General features: G+C 49.3%; 1 protein-coding gene and 1 pseudogene across 2 annotated transcripts; both read left to right on the forward strand.

Annotated features, from left to right (window-relative positions):
• Positions 1-7,125: 7,125 nt before the first annotated feature.
• LOC100275015 (aluminum-induced protein superfamily pseudogene) lies at positions 7,126-11,133 on the forward strand (annotated as a pseudogene). Its single transcript, NR_148547.1, has 3 exons — positions 7,126-7,359; positions 7,751-8,025; positions 10,876-11,133. The product of NR_148547.1 is annotated as an aluminum-induced protein superfamily pseudogene (transcript).
• On the forward strand, positions 8,856-9,773 carry LOC111589235 (protein AUXIN-REGULATED GENE INVOLVED IN ORGAN SIZE). Its single transcript, XM_023300382.2, has one exon. It carries the CDS (start codon positions 9,108-9,110, stop codon positions 9,462-9,464), a length of 357 nt encoding a protein of 118 aa, XP_023156150.1. The 5' UTR covers positions 8,856-9,107; the 3' UTR covers positions 9,465-9,773.
• Positions 11,134-15,049: the final 3,916 nt, after the last annotated feature.

Below are 15,049 nucleotides of genomic sequence, written 5' to 3' on the forward strand. Positions count from 1 at the left end.
CCTCCGGGCCGGACCGTCCGCACGGTCATTTTGGGTTCGAACACAATGCAAATGATATATAAAGTTGTTATTATGAGTAAGTTAGAAAGCGCTACAACAATACGACAACCCCATGAGGCCATGATGCACAATAACAGAGATTCAATATGCATAAAACTCCCAAGTGAACAACGCCTGTGATAAATCTGCTACTGACGCTAGAGCTGTCAATGCTCCCCGTGCACCATTTGCTTGCCATTCTAGAATATGAACATGAGCAGTTAGTCCTTAACTTTAGCCAACTTTGGACCGTACATGATCCAAACAGGGTCTTAGTTAGAAGCTTCTAGTTTGTTTTGTGCACGGTGATAAACAATGATAACACACCATAAGTACAAATGAAATCGTATCCAGAATAAAGTTCAAATAAAAGATGCTAGAAAAAATAAAAATCACTACGCAAGAAGACAAGATAGTAGCATGGAAGTAATGTTCACGTCTTCTTTAGTCGCTGTCCTCGGAACAGATCCGACAAAAAGTTTGACATAGTTACTTCTACTATCATGATCTGTAGGAACTTTCAAGAGTAATATCGATATTTGACAAAGAAATGGTAAGAGATTAGAATTAAAATTATTTTTTTCCACTTAAGCTCAATCACATACAGCACTTTTCCATATGGTCTTCCTACCATGGAATGATAAATTCAACATTTTTTAGCAATACTGTCGCGATCACATACAACACTGAATAGTTGTTGCCAAAATGTGTTTTTGAAGACTGTTGCGATCGGAAATAATATTGGCCCGATCAGTAAAGACTTTGAATTGAGACAACCAGCTTTGAAGTCGAGGGTCACTGGTTTTAGACACCTTCGTAGGTATATAGCGTTGTCCATTAGCTACTTGGGCTAATAAAGGCTGCACCATGACGATTGCACCATAAGGAAGATACGTACTAGGTGCACCATGGTACATTAGAAGCACCATTGCGTTGGCACTGTCAGCAGGGCAATTGAGAGTTATTAATCTGCTCAAGTCTGAATTTTCGGAACACCAACTGAACAAGTCAACTTGTGCAAAGAAAATAGATATCCAGATGCCCCAAACCCAAATCAGAACCACCTCCTTGAAACTAAGTAAGTAGCTACCACGAAGTGCATCAAGACAGATCAGGTGATTTTTCTGTTGGATTATCCAGGTATAACTGAACAGCAAGCAATCTCCAGTTACCTTGTACAAAGCAGCGACGCGAACTATGAGAACAGGGACAACAACCTGGAGATGTGTATGGTACCCGAATATGTAGAGTGCGAGCACCATATAGCTGACAGATTGCATCGCGGGAATTAGCATGTTACCGAAGCAACTGAGACAGACCAGAGTCATGCATGCCATTAAATTCATATGAGAATAATGTGCATCATATGAATTTGAACTGAGCCATATTGCAAACATAGAAGGGGTGATCCTTGACAATATCTGCAGCATCTCACTTTGGTACCCTGCATTTGAACTCAATGCTGGAGTCCACAGGAAGAGAAATGTGTACAACAAGCACTCAAACAGCGACTGTATAGCTCCCGGTAATTCAATCCTCCCATCCGCAGCAATTTCCTTAGCTGCAACTTTGAACAGGGCCATCAAGTGCTTACTTTCAGATGGGTCTCCATAGTTTTCACTCCATGAGAACATTATGAAAGCCATGCCAATCGCTAGAAGGCATGCAGCCGCATCAAATTGAGCCACATGACCAAAACCCAAGCCTCTTTGGTCGTCTGCCAAACACAACACAAACTGACATTTTCTCCACAAAGTGTACTTCAACTTTGCCTTCAGATCAGGCTCTAGGACCGCAAGATAATGTGCACCAGACTTGTTCAGAGGCCAGGATGGCACATACCTGCTTGCTAGTTGTTCCTCTTGGACGAAGTCACCCTTCATATTAACGGCCTCTTCAAGCAAAGCTGCTTCAGCTGGTGTAAGGCATTGTGCTACTCTAGCACAGTCCTCTTCAGATTGGCATTGCATAGTCCTGAAATAATTACGAGATGGGGGTGGCCATGGAATTGGTCTGACTTGAACGCCATTAGCCAGTATCACAAACTGCATGGGTGGTGGCCATGGAGGCTGCTTGAACAAAAAGCAATGCCTCTCACCAGCAGTATCTTGGAGGCCCAAACATAGCCAACCGTCACACAACCATATTGTCTTTTGTTCCCATCTCATAGGTTGTCCTTCAAAGTTGAAAATGACCACCTTAACATCATCTGCAATTCCTAGTTCCTTTCGCACTGACGATCTAAACCTGTGCCATCTTCTGACCACCAGAGGAACATCAATGACATCACATAAAGTTGGCATGGGGGCAGTATATGGGGAGTTGGAGCAGAAAATCGTAATGGGAGTAATCCTCCGCTACTTGCCATACAAGTGAGCGATGATGATGTCCAGCTGCTGCAGCGTACTCCGTGAAAATGAAGTTCCAGCTTTGCGCCATTTCATCGAACACCACGTGGGCATCCAATGAGGTAGATGCAGGCTTGCTCGCAACTGTCACCATGACACCGATGCGGGCCACGTCAGTGAGCATCGTAGAGAAGTCGTACTTGGTGGAGGGCAGTTGCCAGCTGGGCTTGTCCGTTCCTAGGGAAGCCATGGCCACTCCGACACAGGCAGCAGAGCTCCCACGCGCGCGGGCGGTGGCGGTAGTCAGACACACTGACCACGGGGCACCCGACGGGCAGGGGAATGGAGAAGAGCATAGGATCATTCGCTTGGTGTGGTGATAAGGAGGAGTGGAGGAGGTGGACTGCGCCGCCTGCGCGGGACCACTCTGTCCCGCCGACGAGCCCGTCGTGGACCTTCTCGCACGAGTCGATCGCGCCTCCAAGGAATTCGCATGCCGCCTTGGCCTCCAGTAGCGCGAGCACCTCGCCGATCTCATTGCGGTTCGGCTCGTCGTAGCAGTCGTAGACGACGGGAGGAGGAGGAGCAGACTCTGACTGCTCAGGGAGGTTGGAGTAGTAGCTGTCCTTGATGTAGTCCGAGATCACAGATATGTTGTAGCCGTTCGGCTTCGTCGCCTCCTGCTGATGCCCGGTGACATAGTTGCTCCGTACGTCGCGGATGCTTGGCGACATAGCTGCTCCTTGGCACAGACCGTGGTGACACGCTAGAGAAGGCGCTCACCACCACCACCACCAGGACAGTAGCTGACGACGACCTCCTCCTGCAGCTCAAGATCAACTACTACCCGAGGTGCCCGCAGCCGGAGCTGGCCGTCGGCGTGGAGGCCCACACGGACGTCAGCGCCCTGTCCTTCATCCTCCACAACGGCGTGCCGGTTCTGCAGGTGCTCCACGGCACCCGCTGGGTGACGGCGCGCCACGAGCCGGGCACCATCATCGTCCACGTGGGGGACGCCCTGGAGATCCTCAGCAACGGCCGCTACACCAGCGTCCTCCACAGCGGCCTCGTCAATCGGGAGGCCGTGCGCATCTCCTGGGTCGTCTTCTGTGAGCCGCCACCGGACTGCGTGCTGCTGCACCCGCTGCCGGAGCTCGTCACGGAAGGCCACCCCGCAAGGTTCACGCCGCGCACATTCAAGCAGCACCTGAATCACAAGCTTTTCAAGAAGAAACAGTAGCACAAAGCACAAGCAGAGGAAGAGGATGGCGGCAATGGTGACCACCACCACCACGGGCTGGCGATGGACGCTAGATCGCTAGTGCTATTGTAGTAAGGCGGTCTCCAGCCGATCCATATCACATCTTATCTTCTCATTGCTCCGCCCGCCCGATTGCGGCGTTGGTTCGCGCGGGCTCGTCGGTCGCGGCGCGATTCGCGGAATGGTTTGGAGGGGGGCGAGCGGGGTTCGTTTGCGGACGGGCGGGGTTGGCGGACGGAGCCGGCGGCGGGGTTGGCGGGCGGTTGTTGGCGGCATGGATTCCGGACGGGCATTTGTTGGCGGCGTGGATTCCAGGGGGCGGAGGTGGGGGGGGGGGGGCGGGGGCAGTCTACATTAAGCGCTTAATAGTTAGTAGAGATAAAGATCTGGATGGTAGCATCATCACTCTATAATTATTCTTCGTATTAAAATTTAGTTCAATTTTATAGTTTATAAATTTTGGTTAGATATATTAGACGAAGCGTGCCTTAGCACATGGCACACTGTTGAGCCCACTTTTTGGCAGGTGGATGGTCCGGCCCTGTAGGCCGGACGGTCCGCGATGGTGGAACGGATGGTCCGCGCGTTCGTAGAATCAGTTAGGGTTCCGAGTTTATTGTGGGTTTGTTAGTTAAATCTGCGGGATTCACTTAGGAACCGACTTATAACGGGTCCATATCTTCCCCTTATATAGATGAAGGGCTACGGCCGATTAAACCCCACACAATCGATCAAATCAAATCTACTTACAGTTTTTACCTTATAAATTAGGAACAGTTCTAATTTAGCCCTAGTTTAGCCTCCGTCTACCTCAAATCTTCACCTCTCTTTAGCTCTACGTCGACTAGAGGCGCTTTTGGTGGCATGCCGACGCCAAGACACACCGTAGGATCTCTCCTCCCCGACAGGGTCCCTCCCGGGAGTCGCTCCTGCGCCAGGTCGTGGACCGTCCGGGCCTGTGCCGCGGACCGTCCACGCCTCCGCAGAGAGCATCGTCAGGTGGTCCGTTCCAGTGTTTGGCACCCAGATCGGTGTCAACACACTTTTTAATGACTTTACCGGGGAACAAGTGTCTAGATCTACTAAAAATCAGGCACTCACATGGTCGGTTCTAAAGATCACACTGATATCTCGCCGGACAATATCCTGAAACCGGCTATTGAAAGTCTAACGGCCGAGGGGCAACAACAATACGAAGACTACATGCGTCAAGCGAAGGAGAAATTCTTGTCACAATACACGGTGGATCGCCACCAAAAGGTTCTCAAACATGGAGTGAGACATCAATAATGAACAACAAGAGTGAGACTCCATTAACATGTCTCACAAGATGAGCAGGTAGGGGCTCTAACAACACAACCGCTAGACAGAAATCAATGACTAGACCACAATCATGTTAGGGAAAGAAAGACATCAAGCCCAAGCCAAAAATAGTGGACACTAAGGTTAGTTGGTGGATCGAAAGGAATCTCTTATTAGAGCCCAATTCATTATCGACACAACGGGATGATTTTTTGGTGTCTTTTGCAGTAATCTTTCTTGCTTAATTAATTATCGAGTTTTCTTTTTTACTTTGAACAACTTCATTTATAGTGATTAAATTGTGTCTTGCCACCTTAGGTTGCAAACCCACTTTATCTCAATCTAGCCTAAAAGATTATTATTTTTTCTTGGACTCCTAATTAAGCATGTATGATTACCCAAACGTGGATGTATTGATTTTGTTTTAATATAGCAGACCATTTGCTTTTTTTTGTTACACTCTAACCAAGCTTCTTTTGCAGGTCTAGGATGCCAAGTGGATAACCAAAATCGCTTACGAAGTCATAGCATGCGGCTCTTAAGGTGTCACACAAAATACAAATATTCCAACTTTTCAAGTTGTCGGTAGGTTTCTTTGCTAAGTTGCACCACTAGTTTGTAATTAAATAAGATGAAACATCAACTATGGTGGATTCTTGGTTTCCCCGTCGAGCAGCTACCAGCTAATAAAATCTTTATGTAGGTGCAGTTTCTGTCATGTTTCAGTTTATTGAACTGGTTTTGTTACAGAAAGTGAATTTTAGCCCCCAATTATTTTGATTTGCTAATAAGCATGTATGATTACCCAGCAAACTGCATGACAGGAGTTGATTGCAATTTGCAAAAAAAGACTTAGGTCCCTTCATTTTAATCTCATTTAGTCTATAAATTACTAAACGGTGGGACTAAAACAAGGACTAAACTGTTTGTCTCTAGTCACTTAAGGGATGACTAAAAGAGACTAAACTATATAGATTTCACCTTTTGGCCCTCCATTATTTCAGTTGCACTAATGGTGTGAGAATGCTTTAGAGTATTTTGGTCCTTTTATGATTTATTTAATGTGTTTTGAATACTTTTGGTCCTTAAAACTAAATATGGTAAGGACTAACTCAACTTTAGTCCCTGAACTAAATGAACCAAACAGACCCTTAATGGCATGAGTGAAAATTTATCAGATATTGATTCAATTTTATCGTGTATTGGAGAGATTTTTCTAACGCTCCAAATATCATCCAAGTACGTACCGGTGACGAGAGTGTAACCATGTTTGTGATCGGAGAATATTTTATACTTATTTGAATTCACATCCATCCGGCCATCCCTCACTGCACTGGTCTGATCCCGCATCCCACACGTTTCTAGTTCGGCTCCTAGCTTTTTTTACTCTCTCCCACCGTTCGTGTCTGTGCACAGCCGCACACAGAATCACGGAGGGGTGGTTAGGTGGTAGGCCGCTATGGCCTCCGTGACGCGTAGGCCTGGGCAAAAAGAACCGGAACCGAGGAACCGAACCGAAATAACCGAGAACCGGAACCGAACTAACCGAACCGAAGGAACCGTTATGAATTTCGGTTCTGGTTTTTTGAGAACCGAAATAAATGAGATATTTTCGGTTCTGCACTCCAAAGAACCGAAAGAACCGAAAAACCCAAAAGTATTAGATTCAATTTGTTACATGTGTTTGTAACTTCGGATGTTGTGTCATCGACTTATGTTGAACCTCTAATCATCCATGTATTATCTATGAAATTATAGTCATTGTGCACTTGTCGTTGTTTGTGGGGAGATGTTGCTGAAATTTCTCACAAAAGTTGTCGTTATTCATAATTTTAGAGTGGCTGTTACAGTTCGGTTAGAACCGAGGAACCGAACCGAAGAACCGAGAACCGAACTAGTCGGTTCTGATTTCTTTATCTTGCTATTTCGGTTCTAGTTTTTGAAGAACTGAATTTCTACAAGAACCGAGGAACCGAACCGAACCGAACCGAAGAACCGAATGCCCAGGCCTAGTGACGCGAGTCATGGATCACCATTAGAGGCACTATAAAATTTAAGGATTCACTCAAATTATGATTAAACTTTATTCCTATTCTTCTATAGGGGTTGTATCGCTGTAATGTTAATAGAGTATAGGTGTCGTCGACTTCCGTGGTGTTGCTCCTGCATCCTCGTCGGTGGCCATCGCCGACCATCAGCCCGACGAGGTCGTATGCGCTCCATCTTGTCTCACGTGCCCGCCGCCGACCGCTGCCCCGGTGAGGTTGTCCGCATTTCTCTCGTCACGTGCACCGCTGATCCAACCGTCAGCGCTTCGCTCGTAGCGGGCCGCCGTCGGTGGTTCGGTCTAATCGTGCGCATGTCTACTTTTTGGCGAGACGACTCAAGCTTGGCCCCGATAAATGACGAGTAAGAAATATAAAGCTGCATACGACTTCGTTGGATTTTGTCATTAAATTTTATTGTTAAATCTTTGTAAATTGTACTTTGAAATGATATTGCAGGCTTGACCTGCCATTACCAAGCAATCTCTACTATTGTAATAATTAGTTTCAACAGTCGTGCGTTCTAACGGTCGTTTGTCATCTCATTCGATATTAATATGTAGTCTTTAGTAGCTTCTAACACATACAAAACGGTCACCTGATATCCTGAGTTCTGGTTGTTAACTTATAAGCTCATGGAATGTTGTCATCTTATCCCTTCTGTAGTTTGCCATCTTATCCCTTCTGTTGATGCTCAAGTTCAGAGCTTTTGTTCTTTGTGATGGATTCTTGAATAGATTGATCTGTTCTTGTAGCATGCCAGGTTGTGAGAGACCTCAGTCGGAAGTTCGCGTTCATCCTGTATGTTATCATGTCGAAGTCCACATTTATCGCTGATGTAAGTTCACCTTACCTTTGTTGGTTGTGGCTTGATCCTTGAGTTGCAATATAATGCCATGTTTAAATATAGGACGTTGACGATAGCATCCATTTCTTATGGGGTGTCGACTCGAAAACCATCTTGTGTTCTCTAATGGTATTGGGATCCTCAAGACAGACTGTGACAACTTGTACGCGCCATTCCCTAAAGGTAACTACTAAAACAGAACACAATTTTCTTAGGCCATCTCCAGCAGGCCGTGTAAACGGCCGTGCAAAATGTTGTTTTGCACTGTTTGTACAGTGAAGTTTTAAATAAAGAGTAAGATAGGAAGTGAGATAAAGAGTATTCTGGAGATAGTCTTATACATCACCGTAGCAACGCATGAATATATACCTAGTTAATATTATATGATTTAAATTTTATCTTAAAATACTTGACGCTCTATGAGTTTAGTAGTTTATAATACATATTTATCTTCTTCTAATACATGAACATCCTTTTTAGAATACGTCATAGGACGATCACCGGTACGGAGGATCTAGGCAAACAACATAAGAATCGAGCGAGTGCTAAGAGCATCTCTAAAAGACTAATAAAATAGCTCGTAAAGTTAAATTTTAGATAATCAAGAGTAAAATAACTATTCAACAGACTCGCTATTTGGCTCATCAATATACTTTTCAAATTGACTCTCTCACTATTTAAACTTGGCTAGCCACTATGACTAACTAAACTAGATAGATATTTTGGTGGAGGAAGATGCTATATATAGAGTGTAATATTTATAAAATGATAAATATAAAGCTAAAAATAAAGAGTTACTTCTCTAAGCACGGCTGGATTTCAGGCCTCTAGTCCTCTACTAGTACTAGCTACACGACGTGCACGCACGCATCACAGCATCAACAACTAGACACGCACACGCTGCACGCGGCCGGGGAACCCACTGATTCCCCCTTCCCCGCGCGCGGTTTGATTTCCTTTCCTGGTACGGATCCATATCATAGTACATAGATCCAGTAGAATAGAAGGTGATCCGACCGCCGGCGCTTGCGTTGTTTTTCCCGGTCCATTGAACCTGCCAACCCTCCTAACCACAGGCACGCCAAACCGCGGGCTCCGGCCACCACCCCCACCACCACCGCCACCTGCCCTGCCGCACCTCTCCAACCCCAAATCCAGGGGGGGCACCATGCGTGCATCGATCCATCGCTGGCGCGCGGGTCCGGCGGGGCGGTCTGTGAGGGCAAATTTATATAGGTCTAGTGGGTACCCGGCTACGGATAGATATGATGCTGCACTGCACATTTGCTATATCTGAGGCTCCTGCGCGCGCCTTGGCCCTTGGCCAGGTGTCTGTCATGCGGGCGATGCCGCAGGAAGAAGAAGCCGCGGTGGCGACGACGACCATGGCCGGGGGCAAGGTGGCGGCGCTGCTGGCCACGGCGGCCGCGCTGCTGCTGCTGCTCCCGCTGGCGCTGCCGCCGCTGCCGCCGCCGCCCACGCAGCTGTTGTTCGTCCCCGTGGTCTTGCTGCTCCTCGTGGCGTCCCTCGCGTTCTGCCCCGCCGCGACCTCCTCGCCGTCGCCGATGCATGCCGCCGACCACGGGTCGTTCGGGACCACTGGATCACCGCACCTATGTTGACGCTGACGATGAGAGGTCTCGTCGATCGACGGTCGGCTTGCAATGGCGCGTCGGAATCAAGCAGTTCGCAGTTCGCACACGCATGCATATGCCTGACGACGATGCCATGGATCGGAGCGAGGAAAAAAAATGTACAGTACAGGGTAAACTTGCTAGTAGAGTAATTGGATTGCTTAGGCGCTTATAGCTTAGCTGCGGCCTTGTAGCGTGAGTGTGCGTAACAGTGCTCTGGTTCTTTCTTTCCATTCTCATCAGCTGATTGATCAGCTGACGTACATCATGATTTACTCATCCGGTTCCCTCCTCCTCCTTCGAATTCTCATCATCCGGTGATTCATGGCGAAAGGGGCTCTACCTGTGTTGTTAGATAGTCTAAGTAGCACTCGTCACTGGGTTTGACTCCCCATGAGATCAAATTTTAGTTTATGGTTAAAAAAATCTCTTCGTTTGTCCCATGCCAAAACACGGGTCTAAGGCTCTGCCTCAGTCGCGGTCGTTCTCACATGGTTTTTTATGTCGCTGTGTATGGGTGGACCAGATGCTTAGGGCTTGTTCGGTTCTACCCCAATCCATATGGATTGAGGGGGATTGAGGGGGTTTTAATCCATAGTAAGTCAAAATCCCCTCCAATCCGTATCAATCCCCCAATCTATATGGATTGAAAATAACCGAACAAGCCCTTAGGGGTTTTCTCGACCTATGTGAGAAGATCTTCTTAATATAATACTCGAGGGTTGTCTTACCCCCGCAGGTCGAGTTTTTTTTATCCAGTGATTCATGCAGCTTGTCGTCGATTCTTTTCCTCACCCATACCATCGGATCACATTGTGTTTTGGGGGAATTTCCTGATTTATATTCCACAAGATGTGTGGGCTGTGTTTCGCCTTAAACTCAAGCATACGGTGCGGCCTTGCACAACCTATTTAACTAGGGTCCGGGTCCGTTGAAGCCTAATGAATAGATGGTTGTAAATACTTTTTTTCCCTGTGACTAAACATTTTTAACGAGACAGTCATAGAATAGCTCAGTTTTATATTGGTCACATATGTTTTGTACTTTTATTTATGTTTTATTTCATGTGATTTACATTATGACATTTTGGACTACTCTGGCACACTTAAGTATTTGTGGGGCGTGTCGTGGACCGATGCCTCCGCCCGCAGATTGACACAACACGACCTATAATTAGAGTTGTGCTTTAGTGGGTCGTGCCTTGGTGGGTCGTACTTTAATATATCTGGCCGTGTCGGACCGAACCGACCTAGATGTACATGTATCGGTGCCGTGAGGCAACCCCTTGTCTTATGTCTTATGGCAGTTTTTTGCCCAAATTATTACTCCTTGTCATCCAAGTGGCTAAAATGAATAGCAAACCATTTTATTTTGCCTTTCTCCAATAATTGGTTCTCAGAAAATCAAAACCGGAGTGAAATGGCATGCCATGTTCTTCGTGGCCCGGATGTGGCCGTCGGGATGACGATGTCGTCGGATATCGTCTTGAGGCTCGGGACGATCCTCTTGGTGAGCAGCGCGCACACCGGCACGCCAAAGAGGATGGCGAGGATGATGTCGACGACGACCTTGCCGAAGTGAAGTTGTCATCTTGAGGATTGCCTGGGTGATGTTCTCCATCAATCCAATGCGATTTTCATAGAGGAATCGTTGTTTGCATACAACACACATATTGTTTGGACAATCTCTTCCATTTCTTCAGCTAACTTGATTTTTGAAGGGAATATTTTGAATTGTGTGCCTTAAATATATGTGTGATGTTTGGTGTTTAATGTGATTCTTTTACTGGCTAGTAGTATCATACATCTTGATGTTATAATGGACGACTCAAGCATGAAGGCACAAAGGACAGGAATTTGGCGACCTTGGTCATTGATATACGAAATGCAAGAAGTACTTGGCAAGATGAGAAACACATAGAGATGCTCCTTAAAGATGGCCTTCTCAAGTCTTGATTTTGAATCATTTAAGACTGGCAAGTCGTGCTTACTTGGCATGATGACTAATGCGCTTTTCACTAATCAAAGTGAGAGAGAAAAATAACTAAGGCCCTTTCAGTAGCTATAGGTGGTTTTCAATACTTCTTCACTTTTACAGATGACTTTAGTAGATATGGGTATGTCTACTCAAAGTTCAAAGAATTTTAAAATAAGGTACAAAATCAATTGGGAAAAATTATTAAATTTCTACGACCGGATTATGGAGACAAATATTCGAGCCACGAATTTATAAATCATCTAAAATGATATAGAATTGTTCCATGGTTGACTACATCGGGTATGCCTCGAATGAATGGGGTCCCCAAGCAGAGGAATTGAACTCCATATGGAATTGAACCAGGTTGATGTTCCATTGTCCTTCTAGGGATATGCTTTAGAAACTATTGTGTTTACACTGAATAGAGTTTCATCTTAATTGATGGATAAGACGTCATATGAGATATGAACCGAGAAATGTCATGGACTATCTTTCCTTAAGATATGTGGTTGAGAGGCTTATGTGAAACATTTTAAGTATGATAAACTTCATTCTAAATATGGTAAGTGCTTCCTTGTAGGGTGTCATAGGGAAACCGAAGGATATCGTTTTTATAACCAGAAAGAAGACAAAGTGTTTTTTCCTAGAATGGTGTCTTTTTAGAGAAATAATTTCTCTCAAAAGGAGTTAGCAAGAGTAAGGTGTACCTTGAAGACATTCGAGAAACACTTGAAGAGGTTTCATCCCCTACGAATCCTTCATAGGAATTATAGGATGTTGTACAACCAATTGTCAAGGCACCACCCCTATACAGGTTAAAGAGGGCACGCCACACAATTGACATGCTATCTGTCGGCGTTTCGAGACCGGGGGGTCCCTGGGCCGACGAGTGAATGTCGCCGCGTGCCCCAGCCCAGATGGGTCGAGCGCGAGGGCGAGCGCGAAGGGGGGAGAGAGAGGTGGGAATCTCGCGGCCTTCGTGTTCGTCCCGCGCCCAGGTCGGGTGCGCTTGCAGTAGGGGGTTACAAGCGTCCACGCGGGAGAGGGAGCGAGCGGCCCCAAGCGAGCGCCTGTCTCGTCCTCGTCCCCGCGCGGCCAACCTTCTCTAAGAGGGCCCTGGTCCTTCCTTTTATAGGCGTAAGGAGAGGATCCAGGTGTACAATGGGGGGTGTAGCAGAGTGCTACGTGTCTAGCGGGGGAGAGCTAGCGCCCTAAGTACATGCCGTCGTGGCAGCCGGAGAGATTTTGGCACCCAGCTGGTGTGATGTCGTGGCCGTCGGAGGAGCGATGGAGCCTGGCGGAGGGACAGCTGTCGGAGCGGTTGGGTCCTTGCTGACGTCCTCTTGCTTCCGTAAGGGGGCTGAGAGCTGCCGTCGTCACAGAGCATGCGGGGCGCCATCATTGCCTATCTGGCGGAGCTAGCCAGATGGGACGCCGGTCTGGTTCCCTGAGGCCCGAGTCAGCTCGGGGTAGGGTGATGATGGCGCCTCCTGTTGACGTGGCTGGCCTGCGCCCTAGGTTGGGCGATGCGGAGGCTCCTCCGAAGCCGAGGTCGAGTCTGTCTTCCGTGGCCGAGGCCGAGTCCGAGCCCCTGGGTCGGACGAGGCGGAGGTCGTCGGCTGAGGCCAGGGCGGAGTCCGAGCCCTGGGGTCGGGCGAAGCGGAGTTCGTCGTCTTCTGGGACTTAGCCCGAGTCCGAGCCTCGGTCGGGCGGAGCGGAGTTCGCCGTCTTTCGGGACTTAGCCCGAGTCCGAGCCCTGGGTCGGGCGGAGCGGAGTTCACCGTCTTCCGGGACTTAGCTCGAGTCCGAGCCCTGGGTCGGGCGGAGCGGAGTTCGCCGTCTTCCGGGACTTAGCCCGAGTCCGAGCCCTGGGTCGGGCGGAGCGGAGTTCGTCGTCTTCTGGGACTTAGCCCGAGTCCGAGCCCTGGGTCGGGCGGAGCGGAGTTCGCCGTCTTCCGGGACTTAGCCTGAGTCCGAGCCCTGGGTCGGGCGGAGCGGAGTTCGTCGTCTTCTGGGACTTAGTCCGAGTCCGAGCCCCGAGTCGAGCGGAGCGGAGTTCGCCGTCTTCCGGGACTTAGCCCGAGTCCGAGCCCTGGGTCGGGCAAAGCGGAGCTTCCTATGGTGCCTCCGGCGGGGCCTGACTGCCTGTCAGCCTCACTCTGTCAAATGGCACCGCGGTCGGAGTGGCGCAGGCGGCGCTGTCCTTCTGTCAGGCTGGTCAGTGGAGCGGCGAAGTGACGGCGGTCACTTCGGCTCTGTCGGGGGGCGCACGTCAGGATAAAGGTGTCAGGCCACCTTTGCATTAAATGCTCCTGCGACTTGGTCGGTCGGTGCGGCGATTTAGTCAGGGTTGCTTCTTAGCGAAGGCAGGGCCTCGGGCGAGCCGGAAATATGTTCGCCGTTGGAGGGGGGCCTCGGGCGAGACGGAAATCCTCCGGGGTCGGCTGCCCTTGTCCGAGGCTAGGCTCGGGCGAGGCGTGATCGAGTCGCTCGAATGGACTGATCCCTGACTTAGTCGCACCCATCAGGCCTTTGCAGCTTTATGCTGATGGGGGTTACCAGCTGAGAATTAGGAGTCTTGAGGGTACCCCTAATTATGGTCCCCGACAGTAGCCCCCGAGCCTCGAAGGGAGTGTTAGCACTCGCTTGGAGGCTTTCGTCGCACTTTTTTGCAAGGGGACCAGCCTTTCTCGGTTGCGTTTTGTTCCGGTGGGTGCGCGTGAGCGCACCCGCCAGGTGTAGCCCCCGAGGCCTCGGAGGAGTGGTTTCACTCCTCCGAGGTCTTAATGCCTCGCGTAATGCTTCGGCTGGTCTGGTTGTTCCCTCATGCGAGCTGGCCGTAGCCCGGGTGTACTGTCAGGTCCCAAGTTCTCGGGCTGGTATGTTGACGCTGTCAACGGTTCGGCCGGAGCCGGGTTTGCGAGAGCAGCCCCCGAGCCTCTGCACAGGGCGAGAGGGCGATCAGGGACAGACTCGGCTTTTTTACATACGCCCCTGCGTCACCTTTCCGCAAGGAGGAGGGGGGGAAAGCGCCATGTTGCCCTCGATGGGCACCGAACATGGTGTCTCCGGTGAGCTGCAAGCGGGTAATCCGAGTGGACGTCCGTGCCCCGTTCGTTAGGGGTCGGCTAGGGGCCCAGAGGCACGCCCAAAAGTACCTGCTGGTGATCTGCCGGACCCGGTCCCCTGGCGACGGGGTCCGAGGGCTCGATGCCTCCCTCTGATGGGATTCCGTTACAAGATCGCTCCCGCTGGTCTCAGAAATGTCCTAGGGTACCTCGGGAGCGCACCCCGAGCCTTGGTTATGTATCGAACGTACCCATGGTCATCCCTCGCTCGGCGTTTGAGGCGGCTGTGAACCCTTCGGGGGCCAGCCTTCGAACCCCTGATTAGTAATGGGCATGGAGCTCGAGTAGCCTGAGGCGGCCGTGGAACCCTTCGGGGGGCCGGCCTTCGAACCTCTGACCAGTAGTGGGTGTAGGGCCCACGTGATCTGAGGCGGCTGTCGAACCCTTCGGGGGGCTAGCCTTCGAACCTCTGATCAGTAGGGAGGCTCGGAGCCTGGTTCCTTCACGGGGAAGGACCCTTTTCGGGGT

This window comes from Zea mays, chromosome 6 (genome assembly GCF_902167145.1).
Source record: "Zea mays cultivar B73 chromosome 6, Zm-B73-REFERENCE-NAM-5.0, whole genome shotgun sequence".
NCBI lineage: Eukaryota > Viridiplantae > Streptophyta > Magnoliopsida > Poales > Poaceae > Zea > Zea mays.